Source organism: Xiphias gladius, chromosome 7, assembly GCF_016859285.1.
Source record: "Xiphias gladius isolate SHS-SW01 ecotype Sanya breed wild chromosome 7, ASM1685928v1, whole genome shotgun sequence".
NCBI classification, from domain to species: domain Eukaryota; kingdom Metazoa; phylum Chordata; class Actinopteri; order Istiophoriformes; family Xiphiidae; genus Xiphias; species Xiphias gladius.
The window spans coordinates 15,349,097-15,376,277 of NC_053406.1; the positions used below are offsets into that span (position 1 = coordinate 15,349,097).

A 27,181-nucleotide genomic window follows, 5' to 3' on the forward strand; every position below is an offset into this window, starting at 1 on the left:
ATAAAATTTACAGTGTTTGCCTCTGAAACATATTGGAGTAGTACAAATTCAGAGTCACTAAAGTAGATATACTCATGGAGTACAAGTGTCTTGAAATTGTACTGTAGTACAGTACTATACTAAATGCACAGACATGCCAGTAATGTTCAGAGTAGCAGTAGTGGAATTGTGCCAAAACAGAATGAAAATATTAAGTAAATAAGGTACATAATATATAACATGTGAAGTAAATATTAAGTGTTACATGTAATAAGAATTTCAGGCAAAATGTAACACAGTTTTGAGTAAAGACTGTGGATCAGAGAAGACATCAAGTAACTTCTTTCTGCCACAAAGAACTAGTATGACATTAGCCACAAAACTCTTCTCTTCTTCATTTGTTTGTTGACCCAGATCGAGACCAAGGCCAGGGAATTACCTGCTATGGACCACTGCCAGGTCCTGGCCTAGACACAAAAAAGCCGAGATAAGAGCTTTCCATCAATAAAGTCACCCTCTTCTACTGGGAATTTCACATCAACAGGCTGGTGTGAACAAGGACGTTAGTGAGAAGGCTCGACCGGGCAGGAGGAGGAGGTAATTAATTAGTGATGGAGAGCATCGTACATTATCTCTATTCAACTCATAGGATACCGACTCCCCACACACTTACAGAGACACAGACACATACACACATACTGTATGCACACGGATGTGATGCTGCTCCCCAGAGTCTAATTACTGCCTGGCCTTCCAGGCTCCTCTGCCACGCCGGAGAAGAGGTGGAACATGATGGGACAGACTGTATGACTAACATACAAAATGTGAGATCAAAATAGACTGAAATCAGTGTCAAAGCTCGATAAGAATGATCGACTCCCAATATCTGAGGACATTTAATTTTCCAATTTCTGCAAGCCACGAGGGACGGTGGCTTGCTTGCTGGTGCTTGTGTGTACCCATGATGCTGTATGTGTATTCATGAGTCTGTGTGCCAAGGAACAAATGGTGTTTCAAATAGAACAAAGACCACAAAGCCCAGATCAAAACAGGCGGATCTGATTTGCTTATGCAACCACAAGACTCATCACACCTTCAGTGCCGGAAGATACAATTCAGGATAAAAGCAATAAATAAAATCATGCAGATTTTCATGACAAAAGATGTCCAGCTGGTTGTCTGGAGGGGAACACATTATCCTGATAATAGCGATGGACTGGGCCAGAGTTCAGCACATCCTTTTAATCTTTAATCTTTTTGGTCTTTTTATTCCAGGCTCTCTGTCAGTGTTTTTGCGCCATGGAAAAAAAAAACAGCATGCAGTGTAGTCAGAATAACATAAACCCCACATTAAGTAATTATTACGCCTATGCATAGATGCAGTTGCCAAATTTTCAGGTACAGTTTTTCAATAAGTGATTAAAAATAGCAAATCATTTGGAGGCTCCATGATTGAACTGAATGGCCTGCATTAATTCAGAACTGACTGACTTGAGTGCACATAATAGCCTCTTGACATTCACTTGCTCACATTTTCTATGATAATTATAATTTCGAATATTTTCTTCTTGTTGATGATCAAGGTATAACTGTGGGTTTGAGCATAGCTTGATCCTCACTGACCTGCAAATGTCAAGTAATTGAAGAGTAAGAGGCACTTTGCCATTAGTTAACCATGTCCTCTTTAGGTAAAGCAAGGAGGTTAAAGTCATTACACAGTCATTACACATTGAAAGCATAAAACATAACCTTGCACAATATACTCCAAAATGTCATATGTCAGCAGCTACACTTAATGGATTCAAAAAAAGTTTATGAAATGGGGTAAAGGTGCATATACAAGTAAATCTATCTCTTTGGAAGTTTTCCCCGACAAGTGTGCATCGAAATAGAGTATTTTAAGGAGATGTATGGGTGACACCTAATGGACGAGACAGGAACTACGCTCACAGAACATAAACCAAAAGATAAAAGGAAGGTTTGTGGCATCATGACTTTGTTGGATGGTGTGCATAACAAAATATCATTATAATATTAAAAATAAAAATATTACAATGATGACAAACTACAAACTATTTAAATTGTTTTATTACCTTAGGTTATACAATGACCTAATGTAGAATAAGAATTCAGTTTGGGGTTTAATTCTTAAAAGGGAAAAAAAAACAAAAAAAACAAAAAAAATGAAACAAAACAGAAAAACCCCTCAACACAATTAACTTATATATGTACAGGCATTTATCAAATGTTCCCAGTAAAATTTGTATTGCAACAAGAAGCAAAATATATACCAGAGCTCGAAATTCTTTACTCTCTCTGCATCATATACATGAAATACTACATGCTGACAGGATATAATTTTTCATATCACAGTACATCATCAAAGAACTACAGAAATATCGTGCATAGCCAAAGAGAAATTGATGATAAATAATGGAATATGACAAAGAGTTAGCTGAAAGGGAACTCATCTCTTCACCTAGTGCATCAAATCCATTATCCTCGTTATCCTCAGGATGCAACAGAGGAGCAAAAAACTATACATGTACTTTACATATCACAGAATGAAAGGATACATCCCAGGAATGTTGAGAATCGTGCAGTCGTCACTGTTGGGATGGACAGTGAGTCTGATCGCTGGGATCTGGACACGCTGCCTCCACAGGCAGGTGGCTAGTTGGGATGCCTACTGGAGAACGGACCTTTCTTATTGGGCTGAAACTGCGTGGAGATGAACCGGGGGAGTGAGCAGGTGAGCGGATAGGGCGTAGCGGAGGACCTGGAAGGGGCTGTGGGAGAGGTTGTGCCAGTGGAGAAGGGCTGCGGGGGTACCTGCGTGGGGCAGACCAGATGGGGCGCTCAGTTCTGTTGGATGACGGAGGAAGGACTGGAGCATAGGTAGCAGGGATACTCATTTCTGATTGGCTGACAGCATTGCCAGAACATTCTTCCAAACGCTCAAGAGTCTCCTGAAACAAGAAGAGGATAGACGCGTTACAATCATCATCTGTGGTGTTTTATCCATGATTCTCATTTCAATTAAGCCATAATTTGTACCAAAAGATCAACCAGGGCATGTTCTTAGACATGCTAGCAGCATGTCACTATGGATAGCAGTGTTGGTCTGTCAGAGTGAGAAATCTCTATCCGGTGGATTGCCATTCACGGTCCCCAGAGGATGAATCCTAATGACTGAGGTTGACATTTTTGGCTTTTAGGGAAATTTTTTGACAACTATTGGATGTGTTAACGCAAAGATTTTTTTTTTGTGCCCAGAGGATGAAGCCTAATGACTTCATCTAGTGACCCCGATTTATCCTCCAGCGACACTATTAGGTTCACATTTGCGTTTTTTAGTAAATTGTTTCAACAACCATTGTGTAGATTGCCATGAAATTTGGTAAAGACGCTCATGTCACCCATAGGATTAAATGTAACAACTTTGGTGATTGCACTTGAACTTTTCCTTTAGCATTATTGTCAGGTCAAAAGTTAAATTCTTTGCAAGACTTAGATTTATGAATAATTACTCATAAACCATTATATTCTCATCAGCCTCAGCCAGACTTTGTGGCGAGTTCTACAGTAGAAAATGTTGCAAACTAATGCAAACTAAGATCTTGGCTTTCAGCACAAAGCACAGCTGTGCCTGAGTGCAACCACATAGAGATGCTAGCATGGCTCTAAACTCTCAGTCTTGTTTCATTATCATAAAGCTGTTAGCGGCTAATGTAAATGCTAAAAGGAAATTTCGGGAGAAAAGAGAGTGACTTACATCTTCAGTGAGAACATAAAGAGGCATTGGACTCCTTCGACCAAGTGTAGTTGGTTTGGGTACAACATCAACTGCAAATAAATATGATCATTTTAGGTATGGTTGGCATTTGGCTGACTAGTTAAATGAATGTGTAAAACAATTCTTGAGTGTTGTGCGACATATTTGAAAGGTTACAAACATTACAATATAATAAAAAGTGTAAAAGTATCTGTGTATGTTGAACCCTTTTGTCTTCCCGTAGCATCCGGGGAAACTGTGACTTGCTCACCATCATGGCCATTTTCACTCTGCTCTACATAGATGGGAGCTCTTTGTGGGACAGGTCGATGCTTCTTTCTACAGCAAGAAAAATAAAACACATCACATCCAAACCTTGTTTCAAAACTGTGGTTTATATAACCTACGGGTCACTCTGTTCACCAATTTTCCACTCAATGTTCAGAGTAATAGAGTATTGTGACACTGTTGAGCTACTTGAGATTCTCATCACATCCTACATATCAAAGCCAATGAGAGACAGGGAGAGAGAAAGAGACAGGAAGAAAGAGACGGAGAGAGCGAGAAGAGGGAAAAGAAGAAATAGTAGCTCTCACTTGGAAGGTTTCCAACAGGCACACACTGTCACCAGGGTGATGAGGAGGAATATGCCCCCGGTGGACAGGATGATGTATAGCGAGCTCCGTCCTGAACCACAGTGGTAGAGAGGTAGAGGAGAACATAAAGAGAGAAAGAGAGAAAGAAAGAAAGAAAGAAGAAAGAAAGAAAGAAAGAAAGAAAGAAAGAAAGGGAAACAGAGAGGTTTGGATCAATAAAAGCAGGGCAATGCAGCTTCCCTCTCACTTAACCACTGACTTGTACTTTTGCCTCACATCTATAAACTTCAAGGCTTAAACCTGCTTTACAGCTGTACTGCATTCAAAGCTTCTGTCAACCTTGTCCTATTTTTGTTTTTGACACTGGGAAAGTAAGGTTTGCAAGAGCAGATGAAGTTGTGTCTTCAAGGCAAAAACACTTTTTTTTCCCACTGCTTGCCAAATCTTTTGAAGGTGCTGGCATGAATAAGCGGCAGTGAAACAGCACATTGGGGTAGTCACTTTGAGACTTTGTGCCATGGTCCTATAGAGGGAACAGAGAACAGTTTGAGGGCCTGTAGCTGTCTCTTCATGCGGCACATCACAGTGCAGCAATAATGAAGTCAGGATTACTGAGGTCCACTGAGGCAAAGCGTTCCCCCCACCTACCTTCTTTTTATGCTCCTTCCTCATAAATAACTGTCCATTCATTGGATTAGACTGCCTCTCCCGGTCTCTCTCAGCCTGACATGTGGCTCTACACTGGCGCCCAGTAATAGCCGCTCTGAGCCAACTCTGCTGCACCCACAGCCTGGATTTGCACTCGCTGTACGCAACATTATTAGAGAGGCAGGCATGCTTGTGTATGGGTCAGCATGAGATGATGCTTGCTTGTGCTAGTTACTGAAAATGGACGTTTGTTGCACAAAGAGATAAAATATATGCAGTTTTCATAATCATATATTTTTTTAAAAATCAGATTGTTTGGTATTAAGGAAAGAAATTATTAAAACCAGAAACCAGTAGTGGAATTTAAGTAAGTACATGTACTCAAGTACTGCACTTAATTACAATTTTGAGGTACTTGTACTTAAGTATTTCCATAATAAAATAATGTAACTTTTGACTCTGATACATTTATCTAACAGTTATAGTTATATAGTTAATTTGCAGATTAAAATTTCACAAACAAAACGAATGATCATCTCATTAAATATGATGCACTTTTACAGATAAATCCATGCAACCATATATACAGTGGCTTACATTGGCTCCACCTCAACCAGCTACAACATTAAAATTCTCTTTGCAGATGATTGCATAAGTAATGACAATCTGATATTTTGATATATAACAATATAACACTGACAATGGTCTTTCTGCATAATGTGTACTTTTGATACTTTAGCTACAATTTGAGTATTTTTACACTGTGGAATTGCGACTTTTACTTAAGTAAAGCATCCGAATACATCTTCCGCCTTGGCCTGAAACCTGTCTGACGCTATTATATCAGCATCTCTTCTTCCCTGACGTGAACTTGAATAACTTGAGATCCTACCGGTGTAACATGCCACCTACTGTAGACGGTGAGCCTGACAGGTATGCTCCTCATGCTGCTGATGGGGTTGTCCACTTTGCAGGCATAAATGTCATCGTCTGACATCAAGACACGTGAGATGGTCAGCACTTTTTGGTCATGTGAGAGCAGCAGGCGTGAGTCATTGGTCTGCACCTTGCCTCCCTTCAGCCAGCTGTAGATGGGCTTTGTGCCGTTATCGTGGGAACAGTGCAGGTTGAAGAACTCACTGTACTCCAGGACGGACGAAGCCATCATCTGGATATAAGGTTTGGACACAGGAACTGAGGATGACAGGGCAAAGACACGTGGTGCTTGAGATTGAAATTCAAAGAAATGAGAGGGTTGTTGACCTCTAGTTATATAAGAACGACTGATAAGAGGAATCGACGGTAGCGTCTTAGTAAGAGCACCACCAACACTGTGAATCACTCTGTATCGTCCTCTGAAAAAGTAAACTTCAGTATTACAATTACACTCTCTTGGGCAAGATAATGTATTTTCAACTTGTACTGATTTTTTTTTCTTTTTTAGCTCATAACTCCTCTTCAGTGTCCTGCTCTGATTGCTCATATATTTTGAAATATGAGAGAAACCAGCTCTTTAGAAGGAAGATCATACTGCGTACCATCCACAGTGAGCTCAATGTAGTGCTCTCCAGTGAAGCTGTCATCTGTGATGGAGATCTCCACTTCGTACGCCCCTTCGTCTGACAACTGCAGGTTGTGTAGCAGCAGTGACCCGTTCTCAAAAACCAGGATACGGTTGCGGTACTCTGGCCTAAGGTTCCCTATGATGTCCGTTCCTATGGACTGCACAACGGTGATAGGTTTCTCTTTGTTCCTCTTTAGCTGCCACTTAATCACAGGCTTGTCGGAGCTGCTGCTGGAGTAGCTGACTGACAACAGGGCCTCTTTGCCCACTGTGCCCCTCACCACCTGGGTTTGGCTGGTCACATTCACCCCCGACACCTCACCTGGATAAAAGGCAAAGAGACACTGGTGAAATCTCAAACTGAAGAGGAGGCAGAGGGGAGTACAAGGATACCACGGAGTTGTTTTGGGGACAGTTACTATGTTGCCTTTGATGCTCCGCCAGTGAGCGGAGATCACAGGAATCAACTATTCACACGCACTGAAACAATAGAGGACTTATGCAAAAATACACATAAAGCCTGCTACTACTACCAGTACAAACAGAAATGAAAAATCAGTGCAGTGAAGGGGCATGGATGCAAAGGCCCTATACACCAGAGGTAGAAAATAACAAACCACATTTACGCAGGTACAGTGCAAATACACTATTAATGTACTATCATTTTACTTTAAAATTCCCGTTTGTGAGATTTTTAGTTTTTCCACCACTACATCTAATATATTGAAATGTGTTTCAAAAAATATTGGACTTGTTACTGTACTTCATTTATTTGATTCGATTTTTTTACGGCCGTTGAAAGATTCTGATTCACGGAGTGATGAAAAGAGATATCCAAAATCCCCACTGTAAAAGCCTTTGGCTCTCATATGTTAACAACATTAGACAAGAATTTTGAACCTCACTTAATCCAGTGTTAAGAATTTTTTTTCTGGAAATCTATGCAAATTAGTATATATTTAATTAGACTATGCATCATTTGCATATTTAAACATAACATTTCAGAAAGCTTGTAACACAAAAAATAATTCTCTTAATGTAAGATCACCACACTCACAGCACAATGCTGAGATGCCACGGGGCCTAAAACATCAAACATAGAAAAAGGAAAACTGCATGCCAAGGTCCAATGTAAGTATCTAGTAATTAATTTAAAATAATTATTTAGATATTTGCATTTGACCTAAGTTTGCTGCTGTTCTCCACACTTTATCAGTAACTGAAAAAGAAAATATGAATATTTTTCCATTATATCAACACTGCTTTTCCAGTTCTTTTTCCATCACTGCTGAAAACCTTGTGCTACTATATGAGACACAGCAATACACTAAGTATTGCTTTTTATGCAAAATCCCCTGTGTAAACAATTTTATATTACATTTCACTGACTTTGAATAGTTCAGATTATGTGAAAATTATTTGAATACGAATTTGAATATTTCTTTGAATGAAACAATTTATTTCATGGGTCTGCATTATATCTTCCTATCCCTAACTACAAAACAATTTACTCTTTCTGGATGTAAACAATAAAACATTTAATTCCTTTTACTTACTAAGAAGTTCCTTTTTTGAAACCTTGATGCTGGCAGAAAGGGCCTTCATTCTTTAGGCCTTTGTCAAAGATGTTTTTTTCTTGGTTGCTGACTTAATGAGTAGAGATGGTATGCATTTTGCACACAAACACACTCACATGCACACATGTTGCTTGGCTTTTACCCTGGCCCATGATGCCTAGTCATGTCTTGATCACTAATCTGTTTCTTCTCAGAATTCCTCACGACCCCTCGTTGTGAACAAGTAATAACTAATTTTGATTTGTGCTCCCCAATTATCCTCCACCTCCCACAGGGGTACAGGGATAAGGTATTGCAGTGTGAGCCACATTTCATCCTTTATAGAGGAGCCCTGTCTTGGAAACCAAACATAGCAAAGCTATTATGTTCACAGTGGAAGTTCCCATAACTCAGCTGGACATATGGAGATCCAAACATTGGCTGCAGGCCTGTGAGGGGCATCCTACTGTTAGGCCTCAGTGATGGAAAAATCGACCCAGGAGAGAGAGGGGAGAGACGACAGAGTGAGAGACTCCGCAATGTTCCCTATTCTTTGCAGTGAGGCAGTTAGCAGGGCATCGCCTCATTGCCGTGGTAACCATTTGGTCCGCCTGACAGGGGTTGCCAAGGCAATAAGACAAAGGGCATGATTGTTGGAGCTCGTTTGAAAAGAGTGAGAGAGGGTTAGAGAGGGAGAGAAGGAGAGAGGGAGAGAGAAACTCTTTGTCACTGGTGAAGTTGGAGATAGACACAGGATCCAGTGATTCTATCAAAACTGGCCTGGTTGGGTAAACTGGACCCTTGGTACGGCCATGATATCGAATCGCACATTATAAAACCAAAATCAACAAGTAGTAAACTTTTGACATCACTTTTTCACTTAAATGAACTCACCTAAAGCCCCGCCCTATTCAATAGCTCTCCACAAAACTTGATATCATCACACTTAACCTACACATCCCCTCCTAACACACCTACAATAGCCACCGCAGGCCCCATTGAGCATTTGATGAGGGGCCCAATATCGAGCACTACCCATGAGCGAATCCATTGTGCTGGAAGACAAGGGCACAAAAAAAAAAAAACACCTTCAACTAACTCAACCTGGATTAACTTTACTTCCAAGGTTTTGATCTGGTTGTAGAGTGACACAAAGAGAGTAAACCACAGTCTGTAAAACAAGACAAGAATTTAAAAAGATGTTACTTGAAAGGATAATTAATGATAATTGGCCCCGTCAGGTTTCTCTTTCCGTCAGAATTTCACAATTTAAGTAAATTCCACTTGTTTGGTCATCATCTGAATCATACAGTAGCAGTCCCCAGGAAATTTGTCATCCTCTAATCTCTGGATAGGCCAACAAATGTTTGGACTTACCTGTGAAGAGAAGGAGGAGGAGGCCAACTAGCGTCAGTAGGGCAGGAATGTCATTGAAACTGTCGCTTGTAGAGGAGGTCTTCCTCTCCGCCTTCATCTTGTGTCCTGGGCAGAGTCTTTCTCCCACTTAGTGAGCATGGTTTATCCACCCTGGGCACGTCTCGGCGGCTCAACACTCTCTCCACTGCCTGCCTGCCTGCGACACTGGCCTCTGCCTGATCACACTGAGCCCCACTCTCCTCACAGCACCCAAGTCAAAGCCAACAACAGCCAACTGTGTATGTGTGTGTGTTTGTGTGTGTGTGTGTGTGTGTGTGTGTGTGTGTGATTGTGTGTGTATGTTTGAGTGAGACAGAGACATAGTGTCGATGAGCTCCCCTCTTCCACTCAACACTATAATTTCAGAAAAGGAGCTGAAAAAAAATAGAGTTTGCTTTTTGTGGTGGTTATTTATCTTAAATCAACTGTCATTTTTCAAAGCTTCCTCAAAAAAAAAGTGCTGTCTTTTTTTTCTTTTTTTGCTTTACACCCTAAGTAAACCATGAAAGTGTTGAATTAAACATTGAGTTGAGCTACTTTGCAAGAATTCCTGATGGAGGAAACTACTGTACTTCAGCCAAAACTGCGGCTCTAAGAGGAGCCCACTTCAAGCTCTGAAATGTCTGAGCTTGAAAAACAACTCTCTTCCCCCTTCGTTGGCCCACTTATGTCACATTGTCAAAACTTCTCCTCTGGACTGGAGCCTCACAATAAACTCACAATTTGTCTCTTGGCAACAAGCCCTACCGTTGACCCACACACAAACACACAGAGCCTTGAAGCATTTTGTTGCTACGGCACCTGTCAGGTGCATGATCCATGGCACTGTACCTGGCTGAGAGCTGCATAAAGGAATAAAGATAACAAATACAAGGAAACCAATAAAAAGAAAAGACTTGTACCTATTTCTCCCTCTAGATGGTGTAGAGGCTGCACTGAGACAGTGAACTGATGGAGTGTTGGAGAAATGAGAAATGTTTTGACGTTACAGTTGTGACGTGTGTTACCACTATCACTTTTGCTCTTTTTCTGTCCTGTCATTTCAATATCCAGTGTGCATGTGAAAAACAAAAACAAAAAATGAGTGCAACGCATGGGTCAGAAGGTGTAAATTAAACAAAAGGAAAACATCACGTGCGCTTCATCAAAAAGACAGGAAGTCTGACGATAAAAACAATGCTTGAGTACCAAAAGTCAAAATTCACTAGTATGAATTAAGGATTTTAGTGCTTTAGATCTTTCTCCTGACTTCCCATCTAACTTGGAGTTCTAATTTCTTGTAAGCTGCAATGTCATTTTTTATTAAATCAGACATGAACCCATGTGTAAAGTCCTCATATGTATATCAGTCATTTTTCGGAGATTAAGGCCTTAGTCTGTGTGCACTGAGGAGTCATTTGCTTTATAAGTCACCTCTCCCAGTTTAGGAAAGCAGCCTTTTGTTGAGTTTTTAGAGCATTTACTTTGACAACAAAGGAAGGTTTTATGCAGAAGATGACACATGGTTGACAGAAAGCTTCAGGACTGTGGGAACAGCTGCTGCTCACCATCACTCTCCCAGAGCTCAGACTCCCGTGTAGTCAGCCATCAAAGCCGAACCTCTCCCCTCCACCTCTGCCCTCGCTAGAAGCAGCACCTCCCTCTTCCTCTCATCTTCTAACACACTCTAAATCAAGGGGGACGTTTCCCAGTCAATAGAGTAAGAGAGACGGGGCACAGACGGGGCCTGTGTGTCTCAGGCAGTCTGGTTGCATGTGGTATGACAGCAACCATTGTCACATGTAGTCCAAAGCGAGACTGATGCCATCTCAGACATACAGATGTGACAAAATGTATCTTTACAATGTGACGCACCAGGATGCTGATATCATATCCTCTATTTTACAGTGTGACAGATGGTGATCTATCAGGCATTGTTTATGCAGCTGTGGCAATAGAGCCCACTCATTTATATCCTCTCATTACTGCTAAGTGTATTAACAAATACTCTATCTCCTAAGATTGTGAGGCTACAGGGATAACAACTGGAAAGCGAATAACTGCGCCCCCTGCTGTTTTGTCCTGGCTTACTCATCACCAATTATCACCCAGGAGTGAACAGAGATCCTCTTTCACTGACAAGCTGTCTGAGAGAGAGAGAACGAACCAGCCAAGTAGATCTTTCATATGATCTACTCCTAAAATAGTCAACTTAAGCTTAACAAGTTGTAAAAGGAAGGGACAGAACTACTATTCTCTGGGAGGTTTAAGGCTACCATGTGCTTTACAAACTCGCTCGCATGACTCACACGAGGACCTATTAAGACCCTCACTAACAGGATTTTCAGGCAAATTTTGTTTTTGCTTTTGAAAACATGTCTTTTTCCCACCTCTCAGAATTCAATCTACAGCACCAAGTGGGTGCTGTGCTATGTTTGGAGGTGTGCAGGATATTGATTGTTCACCCACAGTCATTAAAGAGACAGGAGAACGTGGCCATGGCACCTCTGGGACTGAGTAGGAGAAAAGAGAGAATAGGTCCATATAAAACCCGTAGAGGATGTACGAGAGTGTGGCGGAGGAGGAATGTCAGCCTGAGAAGGAAGTGCTTTGCACTCTTGCTCTGCAAAAACCACTGAGAACAAGACTCATGTTGGTTGTCCTACCTCTAAAGCTGGTGACACAACCAAGAACCTGTGTATGTGTGTGTTCATTTGTGCATGAGAGTGAGAATGAGTGACTCCAGCCGGATCTGCATACTAAAGTAGGGGTTGTTATTTTCCTGTTTGAAAAAGGATGTGCAGTTGGAGTTTGTGCAGCGTGCTGTATGGCTCAGATGTGCGTGGGTGGGCTGAGTGGGTGCATTGAGAGACTGAAGATGCTCTAGCCTGCATCTCATAAAGTGAACAAGACTGCCCGGGCAAATGAAGCAAAAACTGTGTTATTCTTTTCTGATATTAAACAGCCTTATGCAATAAAGGTAGGTCATGTGTTGCAGAACACTCAACATCTACAAACATCAGTCTATGGTATAGGTGTTTATGATAATGTACCTGTCGAAAGGATGAAAAATAATTATAGTTTAATACATATGGACTGTGCAACTGTGTAAAATATAATTATTTTAATTGCCCTATCTAATAACTATTATTATTAGTATAAACTCAAGTAATTTGTCTAGTGTAACTAGAATCTGTAAATGGTAGAAATGCAGAGTTCTCTATTATTCATTTACCATGAGATTTCTTGTGTAAGAGAGCCACACGGGAGACAAAACATTATTTCAGCTTCATGGAAAAACCTGCTCTCTCCAATTAGCAGCCTTGCTTATGTTGCAGCAACAAACAAAAAAAAAGGCAGTTGTGGCTGCTCTGGTGTTGCACAACAATCTTAACTTTACCACCTTCAAGAACATAGAGGTGACAGGTGACAAAAAAGGTAGTGTTTGAAACCATCAGATCCTTAACTTGAATTAATGAAGTTTAAAACAGACATTTCACCATATCTTTAAGGTGGATTTATTAGTGTAATGCCATGACTCTACAGCAAAGTCCAGCAAGGTACTATTCAATTAGTTCTAAAGCATGACAACTCTGCAAACCGTGGAATGGAAATTTACACGTGATTTAACATGAGTCAAACAAGTCAAGTCAACAAGCATATTGAACCAGTGTCTCATAAGGTAAAGCTGTAGCAAATGCATCTGGACAAAAAGTGTAATTACTGCATGCTTACTGTTCTGGAAGATCAGATTTATAGAAAATGTTTGAACAGGTGAGAAGAGAACTTACTTGTGTTCAAAAAGATAATCAAGGCAATTGCAATCTGAATGTTGTAACGTAGAATAAATAGAATATACATAGCTACTTTTCTTTTGATATTTTTGATTTTTTAATCATTTTTGTGAGCAAGTCAGATAGGTAAATCATAGTCAAAATACAAGCACATCAGAAAACAATGCAAAATAAGAAATGATTTAAGCCACTAGTTACGCCAAGTCTAGTGCTGATGCATAAAAGGTTTATAGACAGATGGTATGAACTGATCCATCCAAATAAACCCTGTTTAGCATTTAGAGGACATTCATTTTCACATTCACAGATCATCATCTAAAAACTAGCACACTACCAGAAGTTTCACAAGTACATGCAGTGAGTTGCAAATTCTGGGTCAAAGACATCAGTACTGATGAGACTGCTGGAGAAGCAGAGAAGGAGTGTTAAAGTTCACAAAATTCACATAACACACCCTCAAAACTGTTCTTTTTTTTTTACTGCTAATTTGTGTTGAAAAAGAAAATGACTCCTGGGGTAGAAAGGTGTGTCCGAAAGCCAGCCCAGTCGGCTTATGCCAGCCATCTCTCGCTACCTTGCTCCACTTCCTTCTCTTCATCCAGGTCAGGACAGGGGTATCACTGCTCTGGCACGGATGTGTCGTCTCTCTCTACTGCCCCCGATCCTCCTGTCTCTAAAAACAGAAATAAGCAAGGTGTAGGTAGGCACAGCAGAGCCTGGAAAGGACAGTTCCTGTGTATGCTCTTATCATCAAGGTTAAACGCTGTGATACATAGTCGCAAACTGTAACCTTACTTGTGGGTGGATCTTTTGTAAAAAAAAACTTGAAGAAAACTTTATATCGAGTTGCTACTTAAGGAGGAATCTTTCTATAATGCAAATGAATTCAAGTAGAATTTACTTTTCTAAGTATTTTGCAATTCTGAGAACTTAATTCCTTGTGACTGCTGACATAACTGGTGAGCGCAAAAACCCACTTCTGTTGTGAAAAAGGGGTCTCCCCCATTGGGAGGGGCTCAGGATGCTCGGTTCCAATCTGACAGGTCCATTAATTCTGCTCAGCCCTCGGAAGCATATACTGTAACTGAAGCACCTGGAGCTATAAATACATCTCCTACATAAGCATGCAAGGCAGCCAGCAATTGGGTTACAGAGAATCATTGACATACATGCCTTGTGTCAGGCACATCCCCAAAGAAAATCTTGCTTTGTCTTACAGGAAAAGGTGTGGCCGAGCATCTAAAGCCTTCTCTTACTTCTCAAAAAACCTCTCTAATTCACACGTGCTTGGTGGTTCAGGCTCAAAACATATGATTTGAGCGGATATCTGATGTAAATGTGTGGTTGAGTTTTAAGAGTTTTATATTGTGCTATTGTTGCCTGGCTTTGGTTTGTATAAGCATAAAAACAAATCTAAATGAAACCTTTGTTGAACTAATAGATGTGCCCCGGAGAACACAGCAAAACATTTTTGGATTAACTGAATTCTGAAACCATTTCCTCCTCCAACGTTGTATAAAATAAAAATTGGAAAACATCATAACATTGTGAGAATATAACTTTTCTGGGAGAACCTGCCTCTCTCATGATTTACCAGCACATCTAGAGGCAGATTCATTTATAACCCCTTTAACAGAATTAATTGAAAGATTCAACCATCTGTTGCTGGAGAGCTCATGGAATAATTAAATGAGTCATTCAGTTATGTTTTCTATCAATCACACTTGGTATAACCCATAAGGGCCTCAATAGGTGCATTTAATTATTTATCGCTTTTAAAATGGTTTCCTTTCCCAGTGTGTAAAATGGTAAATCATTTTGTGTTCCTGCATTATGCTCAAGTGTTCGGCTCTGAGGAAAGGTTATGGTCACAAGATTTTTCCAATTTCATCTCAAGATGGGACACCCGTTAAACCAAAGACTAATACTCTACCAACAACATGGAGAATATCCTTAAAACATCAAACTAGGCAGCATTACTGTGCAGATTTGCATTATGCCAAACATTTGCTTCCTTATCGTATATAAAATATAAAATTGCTTTAACTCCAAGTCTCACAAGACTCTGTTTATGGTCAAATAAGCAACTTATGCTCTCCATCACTTACCTTATATCACCTACTGTAGTTACATCTCCTGATGGGCGCCTCCGTTACCATCCTTATAGTCACTAGCCAGAATGCCCTCTTTAACGGCATTATATGACCTACGCCTATCTCTTGGTTCTATACCACCGACCTGTGTCCCCCTGGCTGCCGTTGAACGCATCACCAGTGCTGCTCACCTCCTCCCCTTCTGCTTTGTCCTCCGGCTTCATCTTCTTACGGGTCATGTGACCACGGAAGCCGGCCTGGATCTTGGCAGCAGCCCTGTTGGCCTCAGGGTCATCCAGGGGGATGTCCATGATGTCCTCCTCCTCCTGAGGTCGGCTGCACTCCTCCTGCTCAGAGGACCACACAGTGATGATTTCTCACAGTAGGACAGCAAATTAAATTAGCATATGGTGATTTTTTCTTCCTCAAACACTGGTGGGTGAATCTCATCATTAAAATATTGTGTTCATATTTTGCAAAGTTAATTCTATATGCTACAACACTGTCTTTTTGACAGCATGGGATGTGTGCTTGCTGCCGAGTAGCTAACTTATCTCGACTTAAGTGAGGCTCTCAAGAAGTCAATGACCTACATTTGCCTCCCTTGTTTGCACTCCCTTTCTCCTGTTGTCATATACTGTATAATACACTGCTGTAGAAAACATGTCTGAGTCAAACTATTTTGTAATGACTTACCATGGTCTGCTGTTTTTTTTTTGTTTTTTTATGGCAGACAGTGGACTCCCAAACTGAGCAACGGACATTTGAGGTCACTCATTATTGTTCATTACACCAAATAAAGAAATCTGCTTTTTCTCTGAAGAAACAAAGAAGGTGTAAAAGATAGCTGCATGTTTGACTATCTATTAATAGCTAATGATTTTGATTTCACATAAACTGGCGTTATGGTTAAAAAAGGGTTAAGTTTAAAATCATCTTTCAAGGAAAAAAAAAACTTCTGGCCCTGCAACCTTTGGCTGAAAAGGATGACCCAGCAAAAATGCTACTGCAGTCAACACCAGCAGCTTATTCAGTGACTGAAAGTACAGCACCCGCTGTCCCAAAGGAAACGTGTGGTCAACAGAAGAGAAATTCTGGATTGTCATAAAGTGTCAGTGGAATAGTGCCAAGGCTGTCGATGAGTTATGTAAACAGCTTTTCAAATTCTGTGGTGAACACAGATCAGCTACACCTCTTGCTTTTCTTATGGAAACAGACTGACATTTCACACAAAGGCAGCCTACAGCAAAGGCCCACTGTCATCCCACTACCTTGGTGAAGCAGTGCTTCATGTCTCCAGTGAAACCCCTCCAGTGTAGGAGTGTGACCACCCACCTGCTCAGCCAGCATTCATTAGCCTCTGTGTCTGACTGCTCACTGAGCAGCCAGAATCCAGCTCTTTTGCAGCAGCAGAGATGCAGGGCTGCTTCACTGGATTGTGCCGGCTACACACCTTAATGTTTTTATTGCCTCAGGACTTAATAATGACTTAATATGACAGGCTGATTTGAAATATTCTGATGCACATTGCATGTAATACCATCCACCTATGATGAAAACGGCTTAATAAAAGGGTTTTATGTATTTGCCTCTCTCTGAAAAATTGAACATTTGAGAGTCATAAATACACAAATGGTTAAGATATATTTTACTCTAATTAAGGGAAAAAAACAATCAACAGCACACATGGCAGTATGCAGTCTGAGGACAACCAAATACTAGTAAATACCATTAGTAATTAATAAGTGGTTAAAAATGAAAAAGAAAACCTAAAAAAAAGTTAATCTGAAGCTTTTACTTACATTGTGACAGTCCATGTCTTACTCTCAGAGATGACTTCAGTCTTCAGAGAAGCTGACTTAGTATGACTTGTATACCTCAATTTCTATGTGGACTAAGCAAAGCTTTCTTTAAATGAATCTGGTATAAAAAAGATGCCTCACTGGCTCTTACTAACAATCACTGTATGTTCAGTAACACCCGCTCACGCACAGAGTGAGAGAGAGTAACATACAGTCAGGGAGAGAGGAAGGCAGAAAGAGGGAGGGATGGATAGAGAGACCTCCTACAAACATGACAGCGTGTGTTCCATCTTTTCAGTCTCATTAAGTTGCTGACCTACTGTGTTCACATTACTGTTACAGACCTTTAACAGACCGGCAACAGGAACCGAGAACAGCCTAAAGACTGAGGAAGAGTAACTGAAATAGGCTGAATATGCAAACTATTTCATGACTGATTGAGTGATTTAAAGTTTGACAGTTTTGGAACAAGTGAAAATGATGCAAGTATTTAGTCTGGATATTAATAAGGAACAGGCAAAGTGACTACCACATGGACTGAGCATCATAAAAACTTCATAAATTGCAGTGTTACAATCATAAACTCCACAAATGAAAACAGATGACCAACATAGAAATACCATATAAAAGCCAGATGGTCATAAATAATAATAATTGCTGACTTTCAAATTCTACTAATAGCATGAAAATAAAAAAGTGTAAGCATCTTGGACTGTTTTACACTAGGAGGTGTTATAAATTTATTAGAGGCTGAGTGAGCAAACAGCCCTCTCCATCCCTCTGATCCCAGCTGGTATGGCCGCCCACACTCCTCTGCCAGCCTCAGAGACAAGACGGAGAGGGAGAGAAACAGAAAACATCAATTTATCTGAGTTATATCTCTGACATTAATGCTCTCCTGCTGGTTTGCTAACCAATCAAACAATATGTTAAGTTATCCTCACGCCCAATTTCACTAAGCCGACTTGCTTTATCAATCAATTCACTTTGTTAATTTGGAGGAATGATAACCACTGTGTAATTAAATTTACTGTAATCAATCATACTGCTGGTAGTCTGCTCATAGTAGACTAATCATTAGTATATGTAACACAATATTTATCAACCTAAGATGGTTAGAGTATAGGAACATCAGTGTGGGCACTTGTGAAAAGTGAGTTAAAGGCATAAAAGTTCAAATAAAGACTAAACAATGCATCTGAGATACTGCAGCTAGGTCACTGTAAGAACAGATGGCCTATATACTGTACAGTTTTGTAATAGCTTTGTTTCAGCTGAAATAAATTCTGCCACTAAGCAAGAGTATACAAAGTAGCAGTTCATATAGAAATACAAAAGTGTGTTTTTAGTGTTTAACCAGTCAGTTAGAAACTGCTATTAAAGGTAGATTACTGATACAAATGGTGCCTAGCAACTATCAGCATCACCATCTCCTATTAATTCCATGACGACACTAAAAGAGAGCAGGATGGTGAGGGGTTACCATGGTAACATCCTTAGTACCCCTTCCTACACTCCTTCCATGCGTGTTTGGAACCCTGTTGGTCCAGACAAATCAGACGGGGCTAACTGTGACAGCAGTAAAAATGTTAAAGGCTAATCAACTAGACAAATTGTTCAATCTGTTTTATATGATGAGAGATTACCGAATTCAGTTTCAATCTGTGGAGGCTGTGGTGGCTCCCAAGAGGAGAGTGGATCTGGCACTAACAAAGCAACCGTATTACAGTTTTATGAGCATGCGGCAGAGTAAAAGCCTCAAACAGAATCTTGAACATGCCAGTATATGAACAAAGACACAGATAATGCTGAACTTTAAGACTGAAACTGCAATTTCTGTATATTTCAGTCAAGACAATTCTGATTATGACCCTCTCTTTGACATTCCAAGTTTATCAGAGCAGCTACCATACGTCATCCACAAAATTAACTGTTTTGGAGATATTTTCAATTATCTAACCCCTAGAAAGCCCAGGGGAGAAAAAAACGTGAGGGCCACTGTTGTTTAGACTCATGTTTGAAGGGTTTATTTATATAGGCTAGAGACACCTCTGTCTGAAACTGTATGAACATTTATCCAGAGCCTGCTGATAAAAGTGGAGGAGATGTGGTGAGCTGCATTAGCCTCTATTATATTCAAATCATACAAGTTATGACAACAAATGGTAAGCAATCAAAAATGTTCATATGTACTGTAAGGGCATATAAAAATGTGTGAAATACCATGCGTCACTGATGTATGTACATATATATATATATATATATATATAGATACACACACACACACACACACACACACACACACACACACACACACACACACACACACACACACACACACACACACACACACTCCGTGTGTAGTATCATGTGCAATTTGCCCTCACATTCTCTAGCTACTGCAGCTATGGCAACGCACGCACACACATACATAAGAAGTGTCAAACTTTACCTTGTCACTACTGCCTTCAGGCTCTGTGGTGGCTTTTTCAAACCCAAGTGGCCTTTCTTCTCCTTGTTGGTCAGCAGCTGTCCCATTTGCACTACGAGTGAGGCTGATGCTCTCCTCTTCACACATTACATCACTCTTCTCTTGTATTTCAGAATCAATCTTTCCTTCTTTTATAACTTTCTCTGCTTCCTTTGATGTGACCTCGTTTTCTTCCACTGCATCCTCTGGCTGTAAATCTACCAGTGTTCTCTGATTCTCTTCTGGTAGATGTTGTGTACTTGCCTCTAAGGTTTCACTCTCTGCCTCCATTGCAGCCTTTGATGTACTTGACTGGAAATGATTTTCTGCAACACAATCATCAATGTCTTCATCCTCCATCTCACTATAACCTCCTGTATGTATGTCCTCTTTGTCTTCTCCAGCCGTGTCTGTCGTCTCATCATCTTTAAAGCCAGGGTCATTTGACTTCATTTCTTCTTCTCTTATCTTCTCGTTATCTTCATTTGTATGATCGGCTTCATCCTCTGGGTTCTCTTTGTCTGCCTCGGTGGTGGGCTGATGTGATGTGCTGATGTTTTTCACACCTTCTCCCTTCTCATCATCATCACTGTCATTTAAATTTAAGTCATTTGTGTTCACCTTCTCCTTCATTAGATCAGATGTCTCATGCTGACTTTCCATTTCCTCCCCTTCAGAGTTAAATTCTTTTTCAACTCCCTCCATTTCAGGTTCATCGTGGTGTTCTGAACGAGATAGAGCTTGGTCTGCTGCTACAGCAGTTACTTCCTTGGACTCTTTCTCCTGTTGCATCTCTAATATCTTGGTCTCTAAGACCTCTACTAAACCCTTTTCCTCTGGCTGTTTCTCCCTGACCTCAGTAATCTGCTGAGCCTCTGGAACATCTTCAAAGCTAATCTCAACCAAAGAATCCCTGTTTGGTACAGCCTTACTATCTACACCAGCCTCAATATGAGCTAAAGTTTCATGTGTATCCCCAGAAGTTTCAGTCTCAGTTCCTTTCTCTTCCTTTGTTTTTTCTGCCTGTTCTTCTGCTTCTTGTTGATTGCCCTCAGGGGCTTCAAATTTAGATAGTGATGATTGTACAAGAGTTTCCTCAGGTTGGGGTTTTAAGCTTTCCTCTTCAATGGCAAGTGTATCATTTTCAACAGTGGCTCTTTTCGTTGTTCTCTCTGTTCCTCCAAGCTCTGTAGCACAAACGTCATCAGCCAATGACAGAAAGACCTCCACTGGTTCTTCAACTTCAAAATTGTTCTCTCCTTGTGAGTCTACATTCTCATTATGAACAACTGCAGTCTCTTTTTTATCACCTTCCTCATCTCCAGCCATTCCTAACTCCTGAGCACACACATCTACATTATAAACCCCACTGAATAATAACAAGTCAGTGGACTCTAACTCAGATAGAGGTACATCTTGGTCTGGACCATAGCTGCTATCGTTTTCGTTAACTGCCCTGTCAACTTGATCAAGTCTATTTATTGTGAGATGTTTTTCCTTCTCTTTCCCACTCAGTTCACTTGACTGTACATCTGCAGCTGGAAGCCTGTTGATTGATTCCACTTCTGAAAGTCTCTTTTCCACTGAACTAATCTGTTTCCCTTTAATATCATGTTTTTCTTCTTCTTCTTTGCTTTCAGTTAAATCAACCTCTTCAGATACATTAGGTTGTGTGGTGGAAAGATTTGAGGCTTCTGCTGAATGACTTGATTCATCTTCAGTTTGGGACTCATATGATTCTTCTCTAAAAAGTTCCAATCAAAATAAAAGATTTAATGTGAGAAATGTTCAGTATGACAAGGGGAAAATTTAAGTGACAACATAAATGAAAATGATGCTTCTCCAAAACCATGCAATGTCATAATGCCTGTCACTGTGTTGTTGCAGCTGTACAATACATTCATATTCTAGTAGATACTACTGCATTTGCTTATAACATCTGAACACATTATTTTAACAACTGTAGAGTGATTATTTTCTGGCATTTAAAAACTACACCTTCCATTGCTTGGACAATGCCTGTATATCCAAACCCCAGAGCAGGTGTAGCTGCGAAGTTATTATGCAGGGATAATTGCAGTTTTATGACTATGATTGTATAGTCCTAAATCTGTCTCCTAATTTTCCTAGTCAGGACAAAAACCACAACCACGTCTACAGAAAACCTCACACTAAATGACTCCTGATGTGAACCTTTTAGTAATAAACATGAAAAAATAATATTGCATTCTCATCTCCACTTGTCACTATCCTTTCCCTCATTTCATCATCTCCCTCTCCTGTTGATCCTCTTGGGTTTTGATAGCACATAGGGTGAGACTCACTTGGAAATAGAGATCTCTGTTGCAGGCTCGTTTTCAGGACTAGCCTGTTGGGAAGAAAACAAACAACAAAGGTCTAAGGCTAAACAGAGACTCACTGATAAACAGAGGAAAGATTTAGAGGTATGCTAAGAGTAGTAGGCTTATATACTGTAGGAGGATTTCATACCCCAGTAGCCTTGAATGCAGGGTTGTTGTAAAATCTATCTTCCAGTTTAGCAGCCCACTCAGCGGGGTCCATGCCACTCTCTGCAAACAAAAAAAAAAGTAAATAATAATAATAATTTGACAGCAGTTAATCGCATTCGTCCCATTTTACAACATAGAAACTTGGAGCTACCTTCTCTTTGTTTGAGAAGTGCCTCGAAGTACTGTGCAGCATATTCAGGGATGTCTTCAGGCTGGTCTCGTAGGACTTCTCTGGCCAGTCCTTCCAGGATTGTACCAAATCCTCGCGGGACCCGCAGGTGAGTGTTGGAGAAAGGCACTGCCATTTTTTCAAGATAAACTTGGGCGGTAACAAGAGATATCTGACCTGGAGAAGTTTGGCCTCTGTAGTTTATTTACCTTCTTCCGATGTTTAGCGTAGAATGGGAGAGAAGCTAACGTTAGCTGGGAACTTTGTAAAGAACATAATGTTAGCTTAACGTTTGTAGTTAGGGCAGCCGCACACCAATTAAACTGATTAATATATCTTCAGTAACATTTAAAAAATGTCAAAACATGAGTAATTCGTTGCACCTGTTACCTGATATTACTTTAAATTCGTACCCACCTGTACTTTTAAATGCTATAGCTAACAACAGTAGACTTTTTGTTGATAACTGTTTCTAAGCGACGACTCTAACTACGGATACTGACAAGGCTCAAATGCTATAAAACTCACAAGAAATAATGTCTTTATTGGATATAATTTCGGGTTCATTATACACATAACACACTGAAAGCAAACTATACAAGTACACATAAAATACCATTATTTAAAATAAAAAAAAAGACATATAACGTGTATTAGCATGTATAGCGAAATCAGACGTGATTCCCTTCTCTCTCTCAGGCATATGTGATGACTGCATATTCCGAGTTGGTGCTCATCTTGCGGCTGACCTCTCTGGGCAGGGGGACATGCAGTCTGTCAGCTGATCGTGAGGCTTGCAGGTGAGACCTTGATTCATCCCCCCACCACTGGAGGGGAGGCAGAGAAAAACGTATGTGGCATGTAGGGAATAGCAACCCTGGTCCTCCCCTAAAGCTCTTTAATAATATTATCAGTGATAGTAAAAGATAAATGTGGTTGTATTACATGGTATGTTTAAAAGTGACAGGAAGACACGGTAAGCCCCAACTTGTTTCAAAGCAATGTGTTGGTAGGTTTGCATTTTGACCTTGCAGTCTGCAAATATGCAGACAACAAGAAAATCAATTTTTAAAAAAAAAGGAAAATCTGCTGAAAATGTGGTTAAAATTACACACTTTAATTCAATACCTGTGCAGTAAGTTCTACCGTCATTAAGGCTATGTTCAGGTTCTATTTAAACAGTTTTAGAGAGATGGTGATTCTTCACACTGAAAGGTGTTTCTAAAGTTTAGTCGAACCTAGTCGATATAAACACCTAAAATAAATAAATTAGTAACTGACCCGATGTCTGTTTATAAAAACACATACTTATGAAATGCGTACACACTTTATAATATACAAAATGACAAGACTCCCCATTTTTAAGTTTCTTGTTTGGCAAACCGGAAGTGACTGATACTCTCTACGTATGGTAGCTCCTTTGTTCACCTAAGCCTTGAGCTGGCTATAAAGCATAGCCAAGTAACTGCTCATTAATTTAAGATGATATAATCTGGGTCTTCATTGTGCCTCCTTGTACACCAACAGCAATCAACTGTAACTGATAACCACAACGTAGGCATTTACCAGCTTTAGATTTGTGATCAACTCTCAAGTCCCTCACCTCTTTTTGATCTCCGGAAGTCGAGTAGCCAACCTGAGTGAGCTCTGGTGTACTGACACCTCGGACAGTGATCATTATGTCAGCATATGGAACCTCAGTGTCACTCTCATTATCTGGATCAAAGAAATTATTCAATATATTAGTAATTGTTGGTCTTTGCATTGTAAACGGTGATTCTGAGTCACTTAGAAAAGATGTGTGGTATTACTCTTCCAGAGATCATCTTACCTGGTGTTGGAATCCTCAAAGTCACTCTTTCACTTTGTGTTGACAGTGACCCTGGGGAACATGACAGGTAAGAATGACAGGACTGCATTTTGAGGCTAAAATTCTTGCATTTCATATTTGATATTTTAAAGTATTTACCCTTCACTGGTGAGAGGACAGCGTGATATGGCAGTGGTGAGCTGAAACGGTAATGGATAAAGACATTGACTAATTAAGAATTTTGCAAAATCATTGCTGTGTTATTGAACAATGAAGTTTACCCAAATAGTCATTTGTAAATTGTACTCACCCTGACCTGGACACAACAGACTCCCCTGGAATGTGTGACATTGTTAATACAATGATGGAGATAAAATGTTATGTATTTTCTCAAGTTTTCTTAAGTGTATCTTCATAGTGTAATATTTTGCAATCACCTTTACCATGCCAGCTCTGTCTGCTCCGGTTCAGACACAGGTAAGCGGCCAATGCTGCGAGCACCATGGCCACAGCAACGGTAACTGTTGCTAAAATCTTGATCCCAGTAAATTCTCCTGTTAAAATTGAAACAACAGTATTAACTTAGATTGCATTGGATTGAAAGGAGAACTTTTACTTGTCAGTTCCACATATAGATGCACATAACTACACATAATACAGTCAAACATTATCTATGTTGATAAACTTAATATTCTGCACTGTTTCAAAGTGCCATCTCACCTCCACTTGAATCTTTTGGCTTAGCAGGAAGTGATGCTGAGAAATGTAAAACATAGTAAGCATTAATGAATTAAAAGTAATGTGATTTTGTAATATTTTATATCAGGTATTTTTTTAAACATACAAGGTCCTTACAAGTTTCAGTTTTTGTTTCAGTCTTTGGAGTATCTGTCAAGTTTGGGGCTTTTGTTTGAGCTGAAAACAAACAATCGATAAACACTGATATTAAATCTCCTTCTGACTTCGTAACATTTGTTTACTTGCTGCTTTCTTAAAGAACTGCCAAGGCAAGATCTATATATATCTTATATTGATTTTCACATAAAAATGTTTATCTACCTTCTAGTTGCAGTAAAACAATGCGCTCAGTTTTCTGTGGAAGCTGAGGGTCATCTGTGTCTTGTGTGTAGCAAGTGTAGCTCTTCTTGAGATCTTCAGCAGACACATTTGACAGATGAAGCGATATTGTGCAAAAGCTGCCTTTGCTGAATATCCCATGACAGCCAGAGTTGTCTGATGCTTTACTCCAGCAGCCACGAACAAATCCAGTGGAGCAATTATAGGTGCAGTTTAATGTAAGAGACTCTCCTAACGCTACAGTCAAGAAATCAGTGGGTATCTTCATATTAACACAGCTCACAAAATCTGCAAAGAGAGGGAATTTGATTTACTTTACAGAAAAAAACATTATTTTACATCAAATAACAAGCATGACTTTCTAGTTGGGAGCATCATTGATGACATGTAAGTGTATTTAACACACTTAATTGCTAAAGTCCAGAACAACGACAAAGAGTATATAAACTTTACCTTGCGTCATCCAAAAAAAGAGCACTGCGAAGTGGACTGAGATCATCATTGTTGCTGCCCGTTTTTCTGATTCCCGCTGCCTCGAAAAACAAGCAATCGAATAGCTTGTTCTCTTGGAGTTAGGTGATTCTTGCACCTGCAGGAAAATACTCAAATACCTAAAAATATGTACCAACCTTTGGGTACAGGAAGTGGTATACAACAGGATTTAGAGCTATGTAAAAATAATTCATAACTTTCCATTCATTGCACCTGACTTCCTGCAAAGTACATTTCTGTTGAAAGTTTAAAGGACAATAGCATATTCCCAAACTGATGATACACCGATGACATACTAACATTTAAATTACCAAAATTTACTTACACATTAATACTGCAAAGCATACAGTTTGCACCTGGCTTGAGAAAAGATACAGGACATGATAGTGCAGTTTGCACACACATCTGCACATGCACCACTGCTCACTCTTTGCTCGCACAGAGGATGTGGCTGATGTTCATTTCCAACTATAATTACATCATTCATTTTAAATCCTCTGCCTTTGAAACAAAAGGGATCTTTTGTGATAAAGCAATCAATGCTATCCTAATTTCAATGATTCCAGAAATCTAGCTGATTTTTTTTAATCTTTCCCATATTTTATTTTCATTATAACCTCTAAATTAATTAGGTGGGTTTCATAAATAATTGAACTGATCCACAAACAGAGACAATATCTGGGTTAGCTTTAACACATACTCATACATTATGAAAGTGGAAGGTACAGTTACAGAACATCATTGCACACCATTATCAGCTAGAGCAATCACCTGGGCATCACATTTCGTGCTCTTGTTTCAGTTTCAGTCACCGAGGGCCTCTCACTTTCATGCCTTTAAACAACCAGTCATGGTGGCTCAAACCAAACAGTTTTGAATGAAAATATGCTAATAAATGAAACAGAGTGGACTTGATTGGAGATTCAGTGATAATGTGCTCATGGAAGGCATTGCATCTGTTCTGTTTTTCAGCTTCATGGTTTTTTCTGCTGCTGACACAATCTGGACTCGCCTCAGGTAAGAACAATGACTGTTAAAGGTTATGTAGTTTTTTACGGTACAACAAATTAACCTAATTCAAGAAGAAACCAGTTTGAAGACAGTCAAACATATTGATTAATGACAGACTTCTACACCATTCCTTACGTTAATTTATTTGTGTAAGAATCATCTGAAGGGAGTGCAGACCTCCTCGTCAGCCAAGAGACAGACCTTGATCAGTGCTCCGGAGGAAAATACTTTTCCCACCAACTTTGTTTAGAGTGTCCCTCTGGCCATTTGTAAGTCATCAAAAATCTTCGAAATTCTTGACTTGTATACCTTTGTGCATTAAGAAAAATACTTAGATCAGACTTTAGTATAAAAGGAGACATTATTTTTGCTCCTTTGAGGAATCACAGGTAAGAATTTCAAATAAAATGTAAAAAATGAAGCGTGTTTAATATCATATA

The 27,181-nt window shown here is 39.8% G+C and overlaps 3 protein-coding genes across 9 annotated transcripts; all 3 read right to left on the minus strand.

The window, feature by feature from the left end:
• Nucleotides 1-2,585: 2,585 nt before the first annotated feature.
• On the minus strand, nucleotides 2,586-9,630 carry hepacama (hepatic and glial cell adhesion molecule a). The gene is made up of 7 exons (XM_040131503.1): nucleotides 9,496-9,630; nucleotides 6,537-6,884; nucleotides 5,911-6,192; nucleotides 4,351-4,441; nucleotides 4,026-4,093; nucleotides 3,755-3,825; nucleotides 2,586-2,948 (listed from the first exon to the last, which is right to left on the minus strand). The coding sequence occupies exons 1-7, from the start codon at nucleotides 9,590-9,592 to the stop codon at nucleotides 2,586-2,588; spliced, it is 1,320 nt and encodes a 439-aa protein (XP_039987437.1). The 5' UTR covers nucleotides 9,593-9,630.
• Nucleotides 9,631-13,121: 3,491 nt separating this feature from the next.
• spa17 (sperm autoantigenic protein 17) lies at nucleotides 13,122-22,857 on the minus strand. Of its 5 annotated transcripts, none has more exons than XM_040129944.1 (7): nucleotides 22,769-22,857; nucleotides 22,334-22,612; nucleotides 22,163-22,242; nucleotides 21,997-22,040; nucleotides 19,655-21,416; nucleotides 15,592-15,747; nucleotides 13,122-13,980 (listed from the first exon to the last, which is right to left on the minus strand). In XM_040129944.1, exons 2-7 carry the CDS (start codon nucleotides 22,485-22,487, stop codon nucleotides 13,957-13,959), a joined length of 2,220 nt encoding a protein of 739 aa, XP_039985878.1. In that variant the 5' UTR covers nucleotides 22,488-22,612; nucleotides 22,769-22,857; the 3' UTR covers nucleotides 13,122-13,956. The 5 variants fall into 5 exon arrangements, with proteins under 5 accessions (XP_039985878.1, XP_039985877.1, XP_039985879.1 ...); XM_040129943.1 differs by having other exon boundaries at nucleotides 22,334-22,563; nucleotides 22,769-22,841; XM_040129945.1 differs by having other exon boundaries at nucleotides 22,334-22,813.
• A 155-nt stretch (nucleotides 22,858-23,012) lies between these two features.
• On the minus strand, nucleotides 23,013-26,069 carry LOC120791522. 3 transcript variants are annotated; one of them, XM_040129950.1, is made up of 11 exons: nucleotides 26,056-26,069; nucleotides 25,692-25,827; nucleotides 25,221-25,526; nucleotides 25,017-25,076; nucleotides 24,882-24,917; nucleotides 24,605-24,715; nucleotides 24,472-24,496; nucleotides 24,321-24,361; nucleotides 24,183-24,233; nucleotides 23,955-24,067; nucleotides 23,013-23,178 (listed from the first exon to the last, which is right to left on the minus strand). In XM_040129950.1, the coding sequence occupies exons 2-11, from the start codon at nucleotides 25,738-25,740 to the stop codon at nucleotides 23,047-23,049; spliced, it is 924 nt and encodes a 307-aa protein (XP_039985884.1). In that variant the 5' UTR covers nucleotides 25,741-25,827; nucleotides 26,056-26,069; the 3' UTR covers nucleotides 23,013-23,046. The 3 variants fall into 3 exon arrangements, with proteins under 3 accessions (XP_039985884.1, XP_039985882.1, XP_039985883.1); XM_040129948.1 differs by having other exon boundaries at nucleotides 24,599-24,715; XM_040129949.1 differs by lacking the exon at nucleotides 26,056-26,069 and having other exon boundaries at nucleotides 24,599-24,715; nucleotides 25,692-25,846.
• Nucleotides 26,070-27,181: the final 1,112 nt, after the last annotated feature.